Genomic DNA, 20,479 nt, shown 5'->3' with positions numbered 1-20,479 from the left:
CACAGAAGGATTAAGTAACTTGCCCCAAATTCCACAATGAGAAAGAACTGGAACCAGGATTTAAACTCAGGCAGTCTGGTTCCAGAGTCCTTGCTCTTTCCTGCTCTGCTGTGCTGCCTGCCTGTGAGGTGGGACGACCACGCTTTCCTCACAGAGCGGTATCGAGGGCTAGAAATGACGAATACTGTACGAACAGGACCCAGTAGGTGGCAGAACACCATACACAGTAGCTATTGTCATCACTGTGTGACTTAGAGATCTGTAGGGACCAAGAGTCTCCATTTCCCCACCCCACTCCTGACCCTCAGCCCCTCCTCAAACACCTACGTGGTCCTTTTGCCTTCCCCAAGGGGCTGCCTGGTGCTCCATATCTGTCTGTGCTAAAGGCAGGGACATGGGAATGACCCAAAGAAAGAGGGACTCAGTCTAGCCAGAGCTGATGGGAGATTTCCCAGCAAGCTCTGCTCCTGACCAGAATGGTGCCACCAGACTCACCTCCCCACTGAACAGATGGGGAAACTGAGGCTCGGGGAGGAGGAAGGGCTTCTTGGGGAGCAGCATGGAGTCGGAGGCAGGGCTAAGAACGGAAGATCTCCTGAACCCCGCCACCCCCCGCCTTGCCAAGTGCTGGGGCTGCGACACAGGCTCACTCTGGGGCTCTGAAGGGGGTGCCACGGACAGATGCTTGAAGTCCACACACTGCTGGGATGACAGTCACCATGGGTCAGCACAGGGCCCAGGACTCCCCAGCACACCCACACGGGGACCCTTCAGAAGGCTGGGGCTGGACTGTCTTCCCAGAACCCTATGAGGGCATGTGGCCAGGGGCTCCTTGGGGAACCTGCAGGCTGTGGCTGGAGCCCTGGCGTAGGCCCTGATTCTGTCCCACTCTGAAGCAGACCCTATTTTGATCAATCCCCAGCCAGCAGGGGCTGCCCCCATCCAGCCAGTTGCCAGAAACTGTGCAGATGGAGAGTCAGGGGTCCTGGGCCAAGGGCTGTGAGGAACAAGTGTGAGGGGCACTGCTTTCAGGGCTCCTACCGGTTCCTCAAAGAGGAAACGATGAGGCTGGACGGGCACTGAGCAGAGTGAAGGGGACTGGACCCCGCATGGTGACCAGCTACCTTGGGCCTCAGGTTGGGGCTGATCTAGGTTCTTGTTTCTCAAAAGATTGGCCCCCAGACCACCTGCATCACAAGCAGCTGAGTGCATGGCAAAAGTAGACTCCTGGGCCCCACCCCTCACCAAACCCAAGTCCCTGGGGCAGAGCCTAGGAATCTGCATTTAAGTCAGCTAAGCAACTGAGAGCTGGGGGGGTAGGAGAACCTATGCGGGGCACTGGGGCACAGGGAGGGGCCTCAGAACAATCGTCTTGCCAAGAGGGCAGGGGCCACCAGTAACTTGGGTCCTGTGGCTGGGGCGCTAGGCGAGTGGGGAGGAATGTTGAAAACAGGGATGGAAAAAAACTGACAAAGTAACAGCGGCCGCTAGCGCCATTCGGGGCCGCCCTGTCCCCAGCCCCGTGGTAAGCACCACACACACTCCTGTGATCCCAGTGGCAACGTGAGGCAGGGTACGCCCCTTCCCTGTGTTGCAGGCGTGGAAGCCGAACCGGAGACCATCCTCCCAGGTTAGGAATGGGGACGGCCAGAGCAATGCTCATCCCTCAGCGTCGGTGTCCGCGCAGTCTCCATCCTGGAGCCAGGCCTGTCATTAGAGGCTTTCTGCGGAGCAGCTGCCATTACGATCCAGCTTTTACAACTGAGTAGACTGAGGCCTGTTAGCTTAGGCTACTGACACCCATGATTTACGGGGAGCCACCTCTGTCTCTGACGTAATGACGGGGTGTGCGGGAGGGTGTCAGATAGATGGGATCCCAGTTTCAGCTACATGTCTATTTTTTATTCAATATATTAAATATATTAATCAGAAAAGTCACATACTATAAATCCAGGAAAATACACAAATATAAATGTCAGAATCTGTCATTTGTCTTCCTCCTAGAGTAAGTTTATGTACATGTGGAAGGAGGCTGGGAAGAGAGAGCGAGGAGGAGGAGGCTGGGACAGGCCTGCCCAGGCTGCTGGGGGCCCACCCCTCCCTCCTAACCCCGACTCCCACCTCAACCTCTTCCTTCCCGTATTTACAGCAGCATTTGGCTTATTTACAGCACGGTGGTGTGTGTTAAAAACGGTTTATCTTACAAAAACATGAAGGCCAGGACCGGGCTTGGGGGGTAAGACATATAGTAGGGGTCACCCTGTGAATGCACTCCCTTCCCCAGGGCGTGAGCTCCCTGCCGATCTCCCAGAGTGAGTGGCGAGGCCAGCCAGTCTGCAGCCCAGACCAGGGGGTGGTGGTCCATGGGGGTCTGTGGGCCATGGGCGAAAGGCACGTGGGGTGGTGTATGAGCATGCACACACAGTGCACGCGTGTCCCCGGGCTGGGGTCAGAAGGGCAGCGTGTCCATAAAGATCTTGTCGACGATGGGTGGAGGGGGCACCAAGTCCTCCAGCTTGAGGTAGAAGATGCGCTGCAGGCCCTGGGTGCACAGGGTCCGCAGCTCGGGCAGCTTGCCCAGCAGGCGTGACAGGCAGCTGGCCGGCTGGGGCTCACCCGCCACGGCCGAGACGTGCTCCTTCAGGCAGCTGGCGATGCGGTTCTGCAGCTCCTCCACCCGCCGTGGCTCCTGCAGCCCGTGCCGCTCTGAGGAGGGTGCAGGATTAGCCACACATCTGAGGACCAGACCTCCCCCGAGACCCGGCCCCCTGCAGGTCTCTCAAACTCCTGCCACTGACCTTACGCTTCACTGGCTGTTTTTGCAAAAGCATGTTCTCACACATGAGCCCATTGCTGATCCCCATCAGCAGTCTAGGAAGTGAGTAATGCTCATTACCCTCATCTTCCAAGGAAGAAACTGAGGCCCAAAGAAGGTAAATGACTTGCCCAGGGTCACGAAAAAGACATAAAATCCTAAGCTTGGCTTTCTGACTCAGCCAGTGGGTTTTTTCCTCCAGACTCTTCCATTCTGAGAAGCCCTGGAGCTGAACAGCAGTGTTTTCGAGGCCACCCCCAGGGAAAGATGGCCCCAAAACCCACCACTCATTCTTCGCCCAGAGTGACTTGGACTTTATCCTATATAGTTGGGTCCCCTGTGAAATTTAAGTAGAAAAGGGATGGGGGCAGGTTCTGGTGCTTTACAAAATAAGAAGAGAGATCTGAAAAGCTCCACATTTAACACCAGAGTCACCCTGCGCCGCCCGCCCCCCACATAATTCTATTTACATAAAGGACACAGAGGTGCAGCCAGCCTGTGCTGTCAGAAGTCAGGGCAGAGTCACCCTGAGGGCTGATGAGGAAGATGCACAAGGAGGGGTCTGGGATACTGGTCACGTCTTGATCTCAGTGCTGGTTACACAAGTGTGCTTAGCTAACGAAAATTTATCCTTTGTGCACTTTTTTGTGTATAATAAGATTCAGTAAGATTTTAAAGACACACCAAGACCCTACGCCACACATGACACCATACAGTCCGGATCTCGGGTAGCCTGGGATAATTCACAGACTGGCGTGGGCTTTGCAGTCAGACGCAGCTGGACCTGAACTGCGGCTCTGCCGCCCACCAGCTGTGTGGCTCTGAGCAAGTGCATGCCCCTCTCTGTGTCCAGTTGCCCTCACTTCACAATGCAGGGGCCCAGGAAGTGCTAGATGCCAGCCCGCCGCAACTTGGGATGGTGCCCTCCTGAGGGCCCAGCTTGGTGCTGGCCACTCACCTGTGATGAGGACAAGCGCAGAGAGGCAGGCGAAGGCAGGGACGTCGACAACCAAGCTGTGCAGGGACCGGGAGAAGGCCAGGATGCTGTCGATCCAGTCGCCAAAGCCGCGGGCGCACTGCAGCCGGTGCAGCACCAGGCCCGAACAGAAGATGAGCTTGCCCTCGGCCGGCTTAGACCTGGCAGGTGGGACGCAGACGGCGGTCAGCAGGGCTCGGGGGCAGGTGGCAGGGGAGGGGCCGAGCGGACAGGGGGCAGCTCACCGGTAGGCCAGGCGGAGGATGAAGAGCTCCAGGAAGGCCGAGTCCAGCAGAAGGTCCTGGTCGCCTGGCGAGAGTTCGGCAAAGCCGGGGATCTTCTCGGCCCACTTGCGGATCACCTCCAGGGAGGCGGAGAGCAGGTCGTAGAACTGCTGCACGTCCCCAGCGTCCTCCTTGCCGAAGTGGGGCAGCACCAGCTCCTGGAACTAGAAGAGCGGTCCAGCTGGGTCAGCACCCCAGAAAGCGCCCGCACCAGGGCCACGGGGCACAGCCGTGTCATGTGCTCAGATGCCAGATCCCGGGGAAGAGAGAGTGGGACCGACAGTCCGCCCACGCTGGCGCTCGCCAATTCTCACGTATTAACCCAGGCCCATGGCTGCTGGAAGGAGCACATTTTTCTAATTAGCCACCCACCCGAGGGGGCACATTTTCCCATCTGGTCAGCCCAGAGGGGGCTCCTCATTTTGCAACTTGTCGGACTGGAGGGGGGCCTTTTCTAACGGGCACGGAGGCGCTGGATGTGGGGAGGGTGGGCCTCACCTTGGAGTAGTCCAATTTGGCCGTGCTGGGCCCCGAGTCCAGGTGCGCCCGGACCAGGGAGGTGAGGAGATTGGCAGGGGAGGCATCAGGGGGCTGCTTAGGCTTTGAAGGGAGCCGTCCCCGCCGCCCTTTCAGGCTGTCTGTCCGGACAACTGCAGAGAAACAGGCGGGGGGAGGAGGGGACTCAGCGCTCGCTGTGCACACCCATGCTGGGAAGTACCCCTGAATCCAGACCTAGAGCCCCAGAGAGCCAGCAGACCCGACAGGGACCTCCCCGCAGTAAGCCAGGCAGGTGGACTGGAGATGGGGTGGAAATAAGGTCCAGGCACGGTCTCCCCTGCAGCCCAGCCCACGGGCACAGATGTCCGGGGGCCTCTGCCTGCCCCACCCGCCTCAGGCCTGCCTGTCCCTGCCGGCCGGTCCCAGCCACCCACCTTCCTTCACCATGCCCACAGCCAGGCACTTCTGGAAGCGGCAAAACTGGCAGCGGTTTCGCCGCCTCTTGTCCACAGGGCAGTCCTTGTTAGCCAGGCAGATGTACTTGGCGTTTTTCTGTACTGTGCGCTGGGGGGGGCGACACGGAACAGGCTGTCAGAGGGTGGGGTGGGGAGGGGGGAGCCCAGGGGAGAGGACCGTCCAGATCCTGCTGCCATCGCAGACAAAAGCTCTCTCTGTTCACAGCTATTTTTCTAACATTTGGGTGGCAGGGGAGGGAGAGATGAAGGGGTGGGGGGAGGAACAAGAAAGTCTTGGGGACATTGGGGGTGGTTTCTGCCTCCAGAGAAAGACCCTCAGGATGTAAGATATGGGGCAGGGGCTCCCCAGCAGCCCAGACACCTGTAGTCCTTAATGTGCCTGTGTCCACCTGGCCCTTCCCTGGGGCAGACAAGAGAGGGCCAAGGAGGGGCGGGGGTGGGGACGGAAGCTAAGCAGGCACCCAGCACTGGGACAAACACACAGCCTGTTCCTGGGTCCACCCCCAGCCCTCAAGCACCAAGCCTCTTCCCAGGTCTTTTCATCTCATGCCAGGGACACGAGTGCCCTTCCCACCAGGACCTTGGGTGGGGGAAGGACAGGCAGAGGAAAACCAGAGCTGCCACTGGAAGCTCCCCTCCTGGGCAGCGCTGTGGCCGGCACCCTCTGCCCACACCTCACCCCTCCCTCCATCTCACTGCAGTGTCACTTGCCCTGCATACTCCGCTGCAGGAGAGGTCCCAGCCCCCTGCCAGCTCGGGGTCCCCAGGAGGGTGGCCCACGTGGCATGCTGCCCCCTTCCTGAAGGGCAGGACTAGCTGGGAGGAAAACCCAAGAGAGGCTCCCACAGACCCCGCTGGGATGACAACGGCCCCTCCGCACTCCTCACGCAAAGCCGCCCCAGGCAGCCCAGTACCTTGAAGAAGCCCTTGCAGCCCTCGCAGGTGCGGACGCCATAATGCTGGCACGAAGCGTTGTCCCCACACACAGCACAGCGGCCCTCGCTTCCACCCGGAGCCCCACTTCGGGCCTTGGCGGAGGTCACGGGCGCATCCAGCATCCCCGAGCCGTCCAGGTGTGGAGAAGTGGGCACCAGGCCTGGGAAAGCCGCCGGCATGGAATAGCTCTCTCCCTCCCCCAGCTGGTGGGTGGCCTGCGAGGGGAACAGCTTCAGGGGACTTTGGGCCAGGCTGGGGCCCGTGGGAGGGCTGAAGGAAAAGAAGGCCGGCGGCTGGGGGGGCCCAGAGGCCTTGGGCAGCTGCTCTGTCCATGCCCGCAGGCCTTCATAAGTCTGGCTAGGTGAGAAGGGGCCGAATGAGCCGTCCCAGGGAGAGAGCTGGGGCGGCTGGAAGCTGGGCGTGGAGGGTGACGGGGCTGAGCAGGGACTGCCGTAGTAGTCAGAGCCGCTGGAGGACAGGGTCTCATCCAGGGGGCCGCTCAGGGTGCCGGGGTAGCAGCCGTACACCTGGAAGTCCTCGAACTTGAAGGAAGCAGAGGCGGGGGAGGTGGCTGAGGACGAGGACGCGGAAGAGGCCGAGGAAGAGGCTGAAGAACAGGGCTGGGCTGTCCCCGGCAGCTGGTAGAGGAAGGTGTCAAACTCCCCTGTGTACCCATCCATGAAGGTGCTGAAGCTGGGCAGGGCGGTGGGGGCCGCCTCGGGGCTGGCCAGGTCCATGGCTGGCTTGCTGAGCTCAGGGCTCAGGGAGTCGCTTGCAAGGTGGTCACGGGGTCCTGGGCTCGGTGCTGGTGTCCCATATTGGGCTTGGATACAGGGCATCTCTGGAGAGGGAGGAGACCAAAGGGGTGGGAAGGAGTCAGTGAGAGAAGCCTGACCTCTGAGTATAGGCCCTGAGCAGTCAGGTGGCAGGAGTCGCAGCCAGACATGGGACACAGGCGTTAGGGCCACGGCCCACCGAAGAACCCAGGAATCCTGGCCCCTGGCCCGAGCACCATCTCGCCCTCCATGTCACAAAGCCCTTGGGCAATGGCCCAGTGGAGAGTGGGCTCAGTCGGAAGGCCAGCCACACCCCAGGCAGCCTGGGAACCCTGGTGAAGGCATCCAGCCAGCATTTCTCTGCTGGAACAGGGGGAAGCTGTGTTCCTCCAGCCCCTGCCCTCCCTCAGTGGGTAAGGCATGGGTAGTGGCTGAAAGAAGGGTGGGTGGGAGAGGCAGCCACGCAAAGCCTGAGCCCAGGCCCCGGGAGCAGATATGTGGTTTCTCCAACCTGGCACTTGTGGGACTATTCCCAGGCATGGCCCAGCCTCTGCAAAGCCCCCTCTCCTCCTCCCTCCAGTGCCTGCGGAGAAGGACACTGTGAAAATGGAAGAGGAGCTGGGAGTGAAGCCCCAGCCGCCTGAGAAAGTGGCTTAAGCAGCATGGAGTCTGTCCCCCACTCCTGCCCGCACCCTGAATACTGAGCAAAGGCTGCAGATCCCACGCGCACCACGGGCCTTGCCATCTGGGGATGGGCAGCCACTCTGTACTGCCAGGGATGCTCCCAGAAGCAAAGAGAAAAGGAGCCCAGGCCCCTCACTCGGTCCCTGGCTCCCCAGGGGATCGGGTAACCTGGCTGCAGACATTTAAAGGCCATATGCTGGAGAGAGGCCGAGAGGGGGCAGGAGGAGGAGGGATCAGCCCCCCCAGACTTCCAGGAGAACAGACAGTCCCTAAGAGAAATTTCTCTGCTGCCCCCAACACTTTTTTCCTTGTTATTTTTATAAGAGAACTCTGAGAGTCCGGCAGAAGACTTGAGGCAGCTGTGCAGGGAGGAGAACGGGCCCGCTGGTGGGTGGATGGTGGGCATCCTGCCCCTGCCCAGGTCCCCCCACTAGAAAGTGTGCCCTGAAGAATTCAGCAGCTCAGGCAAAGGGGCTTACACCTCCCAGTCCTGAGGAGCCTGAAGAAGCAGAGATAGCATCACACAGGGGGATCCTTAAGTTTGCAGACTGGTCAAAAAGTAACACGGAAGAGGCTCCGGGACAGTTTCCCATCCCCACTCCATGCCTGGGGTCTGCACAACTCTGGCTTCACCAGTCAGGGAGGGAGGCTGGGTAAGAAAGCAAGCTGGAACAGAGAGTGCCATCATCAAGGAGGACAGTGGGAGGGGGCAAAGGTTGGCACTACCTCCTGGCTAAGAGCCCAGGGAGTCCTCTGGTCCTAGCCTTTCTCCCACCTGCATGGGCCCTGGACAGGGCAGCTGCACCCCTGGCCTGACACTCCCACAGTCAACCCAGACAGCAGAGCCCCTCAAGCTCTGGCCCCACCCGCCCAGTGGTGCCCGTCCACAGGCATACAGCACCTGCGAGATAAGGGTGGCCACGTCTGCCTGCACTAGGACAGCCTGGGCAGGGATGGGATTGGGGTGGAGGAGGAGAGGTGGCAGCCACGCAGGGCTGGGCGTTCCAGCCTTATTCAAATCCTGTTTCTCCACTTGGACGTCCCACATCCGGATCAACCTCCACTAACCTATCCCCCCCCACTCTGTGCAGGTACTTAAGGACAACGCAAGATATGGACCTACATCTAGCCTGGGGGCGGGGGATGGGGTGGGGGGGGGAGCCGTCCCACAGAGAGGAGGAAGAGGCGGGGTTGAAGGAGGGAGCGGGGAGAATCCGGCTTCAGGCAGGTCCTGGCAACAATGTGGTTTGCACCTGTTACGCTGAGCAAGCCTCAGACTGCACCCTACCTGTGTGATCCACCAGGGACTATGGGCAGGGGGGTCCTCCATAGTACCGCACCAGAGACTCCAAAATTAGCACCTCCCATCCAGGATCCCCAAGGACCAGGGTTTCCACATATCACTCACACACACACACACACACACACACACACACACACACGCGCGCGCGCGCGCGCGCGCGCGCGATCCAAGCTACAGCCAAAACAATCTTCCTTGTGCTTCCAGAGACCCTGCTCCTGCCCCTAAGAAGACTCGCTTATTCCAGGACAGCAACATCTCCTCCACAGTTCAGCCACCAATGCTGGCCATTTCCTTCAGCAATCCAGAGGTCTCCCAAGACAGTTCTGGCAGAAACTTCAGGCTAGGAATCCCTGCAAACTGAGCCACAACCTCTAAATTGTTAAGAAAACAACTAGGGCCATGGGGAGGGGAGCTGACAAGCTGGAAGGAAGGAGATCCTTTTGGAAATCCAATCCTGTAGAAGTCGGATGGATCCCAGCATCCGAAGCCCTGCGTGCCTTCTCCCCCACTGTACTCAGACCCCCATTAGCACCTCGGTGCAGGGCGCAGTGTGCCCACTTAGGCACCCTGGGAGACTGAACTCCCGCCAGCCTCCTACTGGACAAGTCCCCACTCCTGGCGCCAACCCTCACCCCCTGCGGCTTCCACCTTGCACAGACACTCCCCCACACCCACCGCGCCCAGCAGACTCCAGTCCGATCTGGGTCCTCATCCCGTTCCAACCACTCCCCCGCAACACCAGAGCTGCACCCTCCCCGAGCCCTCCCGCATGCAGCCCCTACAACATCCTTTCTGCTCGCGCGTACACCCATCTCCTTCATGCAACATCCCTAAAAACCAAAACAAGAGTCCTGCTGAGACGCACGCTCCCCGCGGGGGCACCTACCCGGCCGGCTCCTGCTCCCCCTGCCCGGGACCAGCGCCCCGAGTCGCAGCCTTGTCCCGCGTGCGCTCCGCCGTCCTGCACACTCCCCAACTTTCGCAGCCTCCGCCACTGGGGCTCCCCGGCCGAGCCCGACCCTCCTCTTAAGCGCTCCGTGACGCACGGGGAGGGGCGGGGGCGCCGCTGACGCACGCGGCCCGGCGCGCTGTGGCCATACAAGGGCGCGGGGGGCGGCGCGGTTCCGGCGGGAGGCGGCCAGGGGGAGGCGCGGGCCGGGGAGCCCGAGGGGGCGGGGCGAGGGGGGCTGGAATGTCTGCGCGCGTGACGCACGCGGGGTTCCATTGACGCAGGGAGCGCGGAGCGTTTGATCTATAAATAGGCCCCTCGCGCCTGCCGCGCCGGCTAAAAATAGCAGCTCGCGGACTCTCGCGGCTCCCCCCGCCGGTCCTCGGACCCGGCCCGGAGCCCCCAGGGCCCGAGAAGAGGGCGCTCGAGAGCCCTGCCGCGGGGCTTCCCCGACGAAGAGCTCACCCTCCGGCTGCTCCCAGGAGCCCCGGCCGCGCCCGTCCCTCCGGCCCCGCCTTTGCACCCTCCCAAGCCCTTCCTGGAGGCCTGGGGGTCGCCCTCTGCCGCTGCTAGGCGGCCAGGGCAGGACTAGGGCTGGCAAGTAGGGAGTTGGCCTGGGGAACCAGCGCCCCCACCTTAGGCCAAGGAGCAGCCTGTGCACTTGACCGGTCTTCCTCAGCACGGTCTGGGTCTGAGAGGTTGCCCCAGGCATGTCAATCAGAACCCTACCCCCCCCCCCCCCCGCCCCGGGCTTATTCCCTCCCCCCAATTTCCCATGCAAAGTACCTTCCGGAGGGCAGGGGTTTGCCAGACCAAGATGGGCCAATGGGCTCTGCTCCACTCGCTGAACTTGATTTCTCCCCAGTCCCTTACAGGGTGAGTGCACCTAGCTGGGAAACTACCGAATTTCAGAACCGGGTGGAGCCTGAGAAATCTTTTCGAATTTGTGCCGACTCTTCCCCATTTTATAAATAAACAGGCTCAGAGAAATAATAGTACTTGCTCAATGTCACACAGCGAAGTGGCGGCACACTGGGGAGGAACCCAGGGCCGCTGCCTGCCTCTCTAAGGGCTCTCTCCCCGTCCACGATTAGGGAGTACCCACACTCCCGCCTCACCTCCAGCACCTGTGGGCAGAGCAGCTCTGAACCGCCCCGTGGAGGGGGAAGGGCCTGCCAGGGCTGGATCCGAGCAAAGACCAGCCTGCAGCCACCTGGAGCCTTCTCTGGTCTGGCTGTCACCCCTCTACCCCCATTCTGCCCCAAGCCTGGGGAGCCCTCACCAGCAGGTAAGAGAGGACGAAAGAAGGGCTATATTTAGAAGGAGAAGAGAGCCCCCCTACACTGGGGCTCCGCCCAGCCCCCTTCTCCTCTGTAGGTCAACATGAAGCATTTCTGCTCACTGAGCCTGCAGCCTGGACCCCACTCTCCGCTCCTCTGGTCACCCCACAGCACTTCCCTCTACCCTTGAGGCACTTCCTGCCCCTCACTTCCGCCCTCCCGTCCCATCTCAGGTTTCCCACACCCTTGTCTCCAGCCCCCACTTCTGCCCACTCAAAGGTCCCACCAGCATCTCCAACTTGATCCGTCCCAGACAGAGCCTGTCATCGCTGCACGCCCTGCCCGCCACCCCATTGCTGCTTTTGATGCCCCATGCGACTTGTCACTTTTTCCTGAAACTCTGTTTTGGAACATCTCTTGGATCCCCCGTTCCTACTGTCAGCTACAGCCCACACCTCACTGGTACCTGAAGGAGCAGACCAGTGACCTGCCCTTGTCCTTGCCTACGCTCATTAACAAAACTGCCCCTTAACAATCTTGTCTTCTCTTTCCAAATCCCACTGTCCACCGCAGATAGCCTTTTGTTTTTTTTGAGGAAGATTAGGTCTGAGCTAACAAATGCTGCCAATCCTCTTTTTGTTTTTCTTGCTGAGGAAAATTGGGCCTGAGCTAACATCCATGCCCATCTTCCTCTATTTTATATGTGGGATGCCTGCCTCAGCATGGCTTGACAAGCAGTGAGTAGGTCCACGCCTGGATCTGAACCAGGCCACCCCGGGCCAACTTAACCGCTGCCACCAGGCTGGCCCCTGGAGCAGTCTTCATGTAACACCAATCTCCTTTAGTGATCTAATTAGAACCTGCCATTGCTCCCGTGTCACAGCATGCAACCTCAGTGTGGACCAGGCTCCAGAGAGCTCTGGCTTTTCCCAAACCATCTTTCAGAGACTCTTCAAGGCCTCCTGGGTGAAGGTGAAGCATGGGCAGGATAAAACAGCTGGGACCCCTCCAGGATCTCCACCCCACTTCAGGCAAAGTTTTGTTTTTCTTTGTCTTGGGCTTTTGCATAAGATTTTGCTCGGAAAAAGCATGCCACAGCTAAAAAAAAAAAAAAAAGGGATTGAAACCACTAATATAATTCACATGCTCCCATTTTGCAGATAAGGACTCATGGGTTCCCAGAGGAGCTGCACCTTGCTCAGGAGCACACAGCAAGTCTGGGCTGCTGAAACTGGCCCCAGCCATGTCACGGACTGCCTTCCCACCCAGCCCCCGACCGGGTTCTGGGACGCCTCCCTCCACCTCAGCAGGGCCTTCCTCAGGAAATAAAAACGACTTTAATATGTCAGCAAAAGATCAATAGCATTCCCTCCATCCATCACCAGCAAAACAGGTGTATTATCTGCAGCTTGACCAGTCTGTGCTCCAGCCAGCCATAACGGTTCTTTGAGAGCGGAGCCAGCGTGAGCCCTGGTACCCGCCTTCCTCCCCACCACTCTCCATTTGTAAAAAGCAACACAGCCCATCCCTACCGTCCTGTGCAGTCAGCCCACCCAGGAACCTCAGACAGCTCAAGTGTGGTGAGGAGCTGTCCAGGGCCCAGGCTTAAATCTCTAAATCTCATCATTTAGCCTCCAGATCTGTGCCTGCAGCCCAGACCCCGCCTCCCCGGGTGTTCCAGGTTGGAGGCTGCTGTCTCGCTGGAGGGTGAGGCAATGGCAGCTGCCACCTGGCCGTGCTTGTGGAGGCGAGGACGCTGGGGGGTCTGAACACACTGCACTCTGAAAATAAGTCAATAAGGAGAAAGAGGCAGAGTCCCTCTGTGGAAACGCAGCCAGGGCCACCCATTCAGGCACCCATGTGGAGCACCCAGCCTAAGACAGACGGGAGAGAGGCAAGAGGGGCTTGGGGACCCCTCTGCTGGCCAGAGGCCCTCCGGGGAGGGTGGCCTGGGGCTCTGAAAGGGGTAGGATTTGGCTAAGGTGGAACTCTGGGGAAAGGCATAATTGATGCAGATATTGGGAGGCCTAAATAAGCTGGTCTAAGGTTGGACAGAGACTCCCGAGGGACAGCCAGGTCCAGCCTTCAACTGCACGATCAGAAGGAACAGCCCCTTGAGCGGCCACACAAGGCTCCCACAGCGCGGCCCAGCCACCATTCGGCTCTCATCACCCGCGGCTCCCTGCTGCCCCCATATGAGGACCTTGGGCTAAACCCTCCCACCACCCATGGGCACCTTGCTCCTCTTCCTCTCTTCTTCTCTAATCCTGCTGATCCTCCAAGACTTCAGATCATGGTCCACTCCCAGACCAGCCCAACTCTTAAGAATAAGCACCTTCCTGGAGGGTGGGGGTCATGAGGAACACCAATCAAGGGTCAGACCTCTGCCCAGGGCACTCCATGTGGCTTCTTCCACTTAATCCTCTCCCAGCCTTCCAGGTTTGCAATCATGACCCGCATTTTATAAACAAGGGGATGGAGGCGGGGGGGCAGGACTCTGACTCAGGTCCCCTAACTCCCAGTTTTGTCCTGGACCCACTGCCCTCAACTCTGAACTCCAGAGGCTGTGGCTTCTGGCCCCACAGGCCTGGACAGTGTCCCACAGAGCCAGGTACACACACAGCCTGTAAACAGCAAACAGCGGTGCCTGTGAGGGGGGTCTCTGGTGGGACCGGAAACACTCCAGTTCCCCATCCGGACGATGGTCACCTGGGTGTGTTCACACTGGAAAAGCCATCAAGCTACACTCTTAAGATTTCACATCTATGATTTGTACACTTTTCTGTTTCGTATGTTATACTTTCAGAAATAAAAGTTATACGTAAATAATATAAAAAAAATATAAAATAAAAAATAGCCACACCTAAAGGGGAGAGAGATAGTTACTCAAATGGATGCAGACAGTGCTGGAATTGACTGAATACAAATTCATGCAAGTGTGTGTTCCTGAAATCAGAGAAAAACAGTGGCTGTTTCTCCTTACGTATTTGTTCTAGCAACAAGTACTCAGTACATCTCCAGACAGGAGAAGCTGCGACATCTGACACTAGAAAAGATCCTCACACAGTATGTTTTCTGAACCACTCTCTAGGCCATTGCCCTTCAGTCAAATCCTATGGGCCCGAGGACTTATCTCGCGCTCAGACCCATCCCTCCCCACCAACATGTGCACATGAGGGCAAGGCCCTGTGTCCCCCACCTGCAGGGGGACCCTTCGTGCACCCCCAACAGTAAGTAGCCCAGGGCAGGCCCCAGAAGGGCATCTGGGTCCACCATCGTTCCCCAGCCAAGAGGGCGAGTGTGGAGCGGGGTAAGTGGGATGGAGGAAGTGGAACCGCACAGGCCTTTCCCACGCTGCCCCCGCCTCGGGCTGGCCCCACCGCAGCTGAGCAGAGGGCAGGAACTTGCCCTACTTTTGTCCTTTTACCAGACCACTCCCCTCGACAGCGTCCACACCCTTCCCGCAGGGTGGGCAGAGGGAGCGAGCTCTGCCTCCTCCCACGGAGAAGTGGCCCCGGGAGCTCCCCCTGCTCAGCCCCAGGACCTACTGCCAGCCCTGACCCGGCCACTTCCTCTTCCTGCCCTGGCAGTGGCCAGGGGGATTTGTGCTGTGGCCAGGGAAGCACTGCCTACGGCCTTGGGGGGCCTCCAACTTGGGGGGACCACACTGAAAATTGGCGATGTAGGGTCAGGCCCAGGCCCTGCCACGACCACGTGTGTTGTTACCTCCCTGAAAACAGGCTCCCAAGGACGTGGGGAGGTCAGTCGGTGCCCCCCTGCCCCCACCCCAGCTGTCAGCAGAGGCAAAAGATGGAGGAGCTCTCAGAGGCATCTTTGACCAGGAGCCAGCAAGCCTAGTGTGTGACCTGTAGCCAGTCCTTGCCCTCTCCGAGACCATTTCCTCAGTGGCCTGACGCAGACAACATTGCAAGTCCCTGTGCTGCGAGAATTCAGTTTGTTAACAGAAGGCAGAGGCCCAACAGTGTAACAGAGCACTATCTGGGGGCCGGGACCCCAGGCCCCTCCAGCGGAATCTTGGGATGGCAGGGAAAGGAGCTGGGGGAGCCAGCACCCCCTTCTTCAAGAACTAGAGATAAACAGTAACCCCATCTCCCTCTCTCGCCCTCCAGGGCTGAGGGAAAGGAAATGAGAGTGTGCCTAGAGATGTGGCTCCACCCAGCCACAGGAAAATTCCAGACTCCGTATGCAGCAAGTGCTCAATTAATACCGTGAAGAAAGCTGGTTAATTAAGGAGGTCAGGCCTCTCTCCACAGAGGTTATCTTCAGTCCAGTGATTTCTTGACCCCCACGCACTGTCAGCCAGAAGGAAGGAACAGACAGCATAAAGGAATAAGATCAGACTTCAGAAAGAACAGCCAGACTGGAAAACGCAGCCAAGATCACAGAGCTCCTTTGGGAAAGGCTGGCGGGCCCTAACTTGCACCCTCCTCAAGTCTCCTTCCGTGCCCCTCAGGCTGCTCAGCTCCTGGCCAGCTCCCCTCTCCTCCACCCTTGGAGGGTCTCCCAACAGCCCTGTAGCACATCAACACCCACCAGATGCCCCTGTCCCTGCCGCAGGTCTCCACCCAGCCTCCTTGGGCAAAATTTCAAATTTCAAAATAAAAACCCTCTGATAACGAGCCCCAGCCGGAAAGACTGATGCATTTTCCTATTGTTAAAGTATTTTTAGTCGCAGGCTCTGGATTCGTTTAGAGACTCACGTTCAGAAAGGGAAAAAAAATTTTTTTTTGAGAACTGAGGAGAGCCTCCCACGTCAGGAGCTGCCACTTATTCCAGGCCGGGCCGAAGCCCCTGGCTCGGGGCCCGCGGAGCGTGTTTGTGGCAGGCTGGTTGGCAGACTTGCCAGATCTCGCTCCAGCCCTGCTTCTCAGGCACCAAAACCAGCTGGGAAGCCAGGCACGGAGAGCAGGACAAGGCTGAGGGCTCAGGGAAGCCAAACCCCGGGTTCAGCCCCCTGGTCCCAACCAGCTTGGGGACCCAGGGACCCCATTCAGGGACCAATGCTGAGGTTCCATGACAGACACCAGCTCACTCTAGCGTCCCTCCACGGCCAGAGCAGACCAGGGCCTGGTCCAGGCCAGGTCGACAAAAGAGAAGCATCTAGACCCTGCTGGAAGTCTCCGAGGAAGGAGAGAGATGGCATCACCTGTCCCATGTTCCCCGGTTCTCAGTCACCAAATGTCGCAAGTCTGACTCCCATGATCCAACTGTGGCCAAGCCTTTCCTCTCATTCCTTGGGGTGGTCGGCCACCCCTGCTTCCCCACGACCCCCACCTCTGCCCAAGGCCAAAGAAAGCACAACCTAGACAGTCACAATGGAAAAAGATCCAAACAGCCCAGCTCCCATGCCTCGGTTTCCCCATTTCCAAGACTCACCAGCTCCCTCCTCACGATCTGCTGACTCTCAGAGATGCTGGACGGCTGCACCACGGGAGAACCCCAGGGTTGGTTGAGGGCCCTTCCTGGCGGCCTCAGGGAGCCCTGCGGGAAGAGATGTGACTGCCTAGTTAGCCCGTCCTGCCTGGCTGAAGCTGTGCACCGGCTGAGCGGGCTCAGGACACGGAGCCGTCTCCAAGCCAGTGTGTTCTCCTCTGTTTATATAGCCGAAACCAGAGCCGGCCTCTGGGGACAGGGGGAGCTGCTTCAGGGCCCTCTTGGCTGAGGCCTGACTTTGGCCCAGGTCAGCAAGAGCCCAAAATAGTCAGCTGACGGGAGCCCCAGCGTGAGCGTGACCCTGGGCCCGTGCCCAGGCCTGGCAGACAGGTGCCCACGTCACAAGACCAGCAGCTCTAGCACTCATGGGGCCCCGGTTGGCAGCCCCTTAGGGTGGCCTTGGCAGTGTGTCTGGCATGGGAGTTCCACCCAATCGCCACCATCACCCAGACAACAGGGTAACACAAGGAATTCTGTCCCCGGGGACTGCTGTGTACCCAGAGGGAAGGCTGGGTGCTTAGGAGGCTGGGTCTGAGCTGAGGGTAGAGGTGGGGGCCAAGTGGAGGGAAAGACACCTGGCCCACTGCTGTCATCTTCACTCACGTGCTTCCCAAGTTCAGCTCTCCGGCTGACCAGGGACACTGGGAATTCCTCTCCCTGTCCCCAGCCTGAGGTTGGTGGCACAGAATCTGCTGTCAGCAGGAGCCGGTGCACACCCAGCCCAGCCCCTGGAACAGGAGGCCCTGCTTCCCAGGGCTTGTCCTCCTGCCACCCAGGCTCAGACTGGATACCCCATCCTCCCCATCCCAGCCACCTCTCTGGGACTCTCTGCTAACTCCACACGAGGCAGCAGTGTTTGGGGGTCTGGGGGAGACCCTAAGCCAGCTCTTGCTTCATCCAGGGACCTTTCAAGGCCTGAACGGGGTTGCTGCTCAGAGATGGCCCTCTGTTCTGGGAGGAACCCCAGGGTCCCTGTCCAGAGTGCCAGGTTGAACTCCAGCTTCCTCAGGGAAACACAGAAGCCAGGACTGTGGTGCCCTTGGCCCCATCCCAGTATCTCAGGCCCCCAAGGAAAGACCTGGTGGAAATCTCATTCCCACACTCCACCCCTCACCCACTGATCAGCTTGTACCTTCTCTGGAAGCATCCTCAGGCTCTACTGTCCTCACTATAGGACCTTAAAAGTCACTTCTCCTCCCTGTAACTCAGTTTCTTCATCTGTAAGAGGAGGAGGTGAGCTCAATGGCCGAGGATCCCTCTGGCCACGGCTACAAGTCCGAGGGGTTCCCTATCAGGGATGTCGGATGAACAGTAGAGAGTCCGTCCCTGCCCTTTGTGAGCAAGAGCCTCCCCATTCACAGAGGCACCCCCCCATACCAGACCCCACTGGACTTAAAGGCCTGACATAGTGGGGAGGCGGTGGTCCCCACCCTTTCAGGGAGGGATGGGGTGGTCTTGGCCTTCCCTCTGGTACAGTGTCTACACCCTAGAAACAAGTCAGCTTCCCATCCCCCAAGTCTGCCCCACTGCACTCCCAGCCTTGAGCTCCCCAACCCCACCCCTGCGGCTTCCTGGAACCAGGCACATGCTGTCATCCCCCACCCCCACCCCCCATCCCCTGCCACCAGCCCATGTCACCCGGGCCCAGAGCCCCTCAGCCTATCCGACTAAGAAAATCAGGCTCCTCCCTTCCCCACCCCTGCATCCCCCCCCACTGAAGAAATCAGATCTCCCCATGCTGAGCGCACCTCGCCTGCCACCTCTGCAGGGCTTCCCCCTCCATTCCCCAAGCCACATCCGCTTCAGGCAGTTCCACACCCACCTCTGCCCCCAGCCCCACCTGCTCGGGGGCCCAGGGGGTGTACAAGGGACAACAGCAGAGCACTTACCACTCTGGGTGGACCCACAGAACTTGGACAACACTCAAACCATCCCATGGGCCTTCAGGACACCACAGAGGGGCCGGGGCTGGCCTCTGTCCATGGTGGAAGCCTACAGAGGGAGAGTCAGTGTGAGGGAGGGGAAACCAGCCAGCAGGACTTTCCCTGGAGACAGCACAGCCAGGAAACAGCAGTAGGAACAAGGGCAGGACCCAGGCCACGAGGAGGGGCAAGCCAGCCCAAGGACCTCCCTGGGGTGGGCGTCAGAGCCTGGAGGCCCACACCCCAAGCAAACAGCTCTTGGGGATGTAGGGTGTGGCCAGGAGCTGCCAGCAGCATCTGGCAGGGTTCTCAGGGCCATGGAGACACATGCCAGCACCCAGCCCCTCAGCCTCACACCCCACTTCTGGGTGGGGGTGCCTCAGTCCAGCTCTCAGCCTCGTGAGGTGCACAAAAGGGCATTTTTTAGGCAGAGAAAAGGGAGCTATCGTGAGGACAGAGCAGAATACCCCTTTATTCTTAAGGGGCTCCAACTCGACCCCCAAAACCTCAGAGGCCCCCAAAGGGCAGGGGCGCTATGCCCCATCTCCAGGCAGCCCAGGCTTCTAACCAGAGCAATGGGGCCTCTCAGGAAACCTGTGACGGGACTCCAGTCCCAAAACGAAAAGGCCCAGCTGGGAGGAGAGTGGTTAAGAGCAGGATGCTGGATCCCAGATTGCCCGGGTTCAAATCCTGGCCCCATCACTTGTAACCTTGGGCAAGTTACACAACCTCTCTGTTCTCTGTGCCTCACGTTCCTCATCTGCAAAAATGACAGTCTGTAACGGACATCTCTCGAATGAACAACAAGGGGGTTTCCATCAGGCTTACAATGAGTTAATATGTGTAAAGGACTTAGAACAGGGCCGGAGACACACATGTGATATCATTATTAGCAGAAATTACATGAGGACACACAAAAGCTAACCCTAGACCCTGGTTCCTGTCCCACGCCACTTCTGGGCACCTGGCCTCTCCTTTTGGAGCCAACTGTGTGCACCACCCCTCCAGCCTCTTCAAGGGCTCCCCTACGACCGTGCTGGTTCCAAAGCCCCCTTCAGCCAGGTCACCCCAGACCCCACATCTCTCCTTCCCTTTTCCCACCCTTATTCAGCCCTCTCCCCTTTCCACTGGGCCCCAGAGTGAGGACAGGACTTCTCTGGCTGTCTGGCTGCCCTTCAGGCCAAGATGAGGACTGGTAAAGAGAAGCAGATGTTTCCATGATGGGAGGCAGAGGGAGTAAGGAGGAGGGCATCAGAGGGTGGGGGATGGGTTTCCTCGCCCTCCTGACCTCTGCCCCAGGGTCCACAGGCTCAGGGGAGCTCCTGTGGCCCACAGTACCCGACTCTCCTCTTACAGAGCTATGAGCACCCTCACATCCCTGTGAGTATGATGGGAGCAGGGAGTGAAGGCCACAGGAGAGAAGGAGAGAAGGGTATTCTGGAACATCTGGAGGTCCTCCAGCCCCAAACAGTAGGCAGGGTCAGGCTCCAAACCCGCCCCCCACCGGCTACACCTGCCTCCTAGAATGACACTGTCATCTTCCCATACCCCAGAAATGGGTCTGCAGCCGGGCCGCAGGGACCCCCCCAACCCTCCCTTTTCTCCCCACCAACCCACAGCTGAGGAGGAAGGGCAGGGAGGGCCAACCACCTCCTGCCCCAGCCAGGCCCAACCTGAGCGCCTGGGTCTTCCCCACCTGCGTCGGAGAACCGGGGCCAGAGTCAGGGACCCAGCTGGTGCCCAGAAAGTGACTCCTAACATCTCAGAGCAGGAATCTGATGCCATCTCCCGTCCCAGATCAAAATCGCCTACTCAGCAGCCGTTCCACAAGCATTTACTGGGGGCCTACTGGCAGGGAGGCCGTGAACAACGGGAGACCCAGAAGGAGCAAACCAAGGTCCCTGGGCCCCAGGGGGTTATGATGGAGGAATGAGTCAAGGTCAATCATAATCAGCACTGTGCAAACCAAAGGACAAACCAGGGGCTGAGTGGGCTGGAGCAGGAGAGAGTGATGCCCCCAGCGGGGTGGGAGCATCCGGCCGAACTTCAGCACCCAGTTCCTGCTCCCCTTCCTTGCTGTGCTCCAGCCCCACGGGCTTGCTTTCCGCACTCAGGACCGCTGCAGT

At 59.2% G+C, this 20,479-nt stretch overlaps 1 protein-coding gene across 3 annotated transcripts; it reads right to left on the bottom strand.

Annotated features, from left to right (window-relative positions):
• Positions 1–1,880: 1,880 nt before the first annotated feature.
• NR4A1 (nuclear receptor subfamily 4 group A member 1) lies at positions 1,881–19,673 on the bottom strand. Of its 3 annotated transcripts, XM_014740987.3 has the most exons (8): positions 18,321–19,673; positions 16,375–16,479; positions 5,964–6,826; positions 5,008–5,137; positions 4,574–4,725; positions 4,037–4,239; positions 3,774–3,952; positions 1,881–2,706 (listed from the first exon to the last, which is right to left on the bottom strand). In XM_014740987.3, exons 3-8 carry the CDS (start codon positions 6,822–6,824, stop codon positions 2,450–2,452), a joined length of 1,782 nt encoding a protein of 593 aa, XP_014596473.2. In that variant the 5' UTR covers positions 6,825–6,826; positions 16,375–16,479; positions 18,321–19,673; the 3' UTR covers positions 1,881–2,449. The 3 variants fall into 3 exon arrangements, with proteins under 3 accessions (XP_014596473.2, XP_001504414.3, XP_023499366.2); XM_001504364.7 differs by lacking the exon at positions 18,321–19,673 and having other exon boundaries at positions 16,375–17,980; XM_023643598.2 differs by lacking the exons at positions 16,375–16,479; positions 18,321–19,673 and adding an exon at positions 9,635–11,237.
• Positions 19,674–20,479: the final 806 nt, after the last annotated feature.

Source organism: Equus caballus, chromosome 6 (genome assembly GCF_041296265.1).
Source record: "Equus caballus isolate H_3958 breed thoroughbred chromosome 6, TB-T2T, whole genome shotgun sequence".
Lineage (NCBI taxonomy): Eukaryota > Metazoa > Chordata > Mammalia > Perissodactyla > Equidae > Equus > Equus caballus.
Note: the sequence above shows the minus strand (reverse complement) of the source record. Positions and strands in the feature narration are given on the sequence as shown.

What these genes read in the sequence shown, in the direction of transcription:
- NR4A1 (XM_023643598.2), bottom strand. Translation starts at nt 10,409, where the DNA reads ATGCCTGGGGCAACCTCTCAGACCCAGACCGTGCTGAGGAAGACCGGT. An exon ending in TGTGGGCATGGTGAAGGAAG is followed by an intron (nt 4,726 to 5,007) that starts GTGGGTGGCTGG and finishes GTTTCTCTGCAG; the next exon opens with TTGTCCGGACAGACAGCCTG. An exon ending in CCAAATTGGACTACTCCAAG is followed by an intron (nt 4,240 to 4,573) that starts GTGAGGCCCACC and finishes CCGCTCTTCTAG; the next exon opens with TTCCAGGAGCTGGTGCTGCC.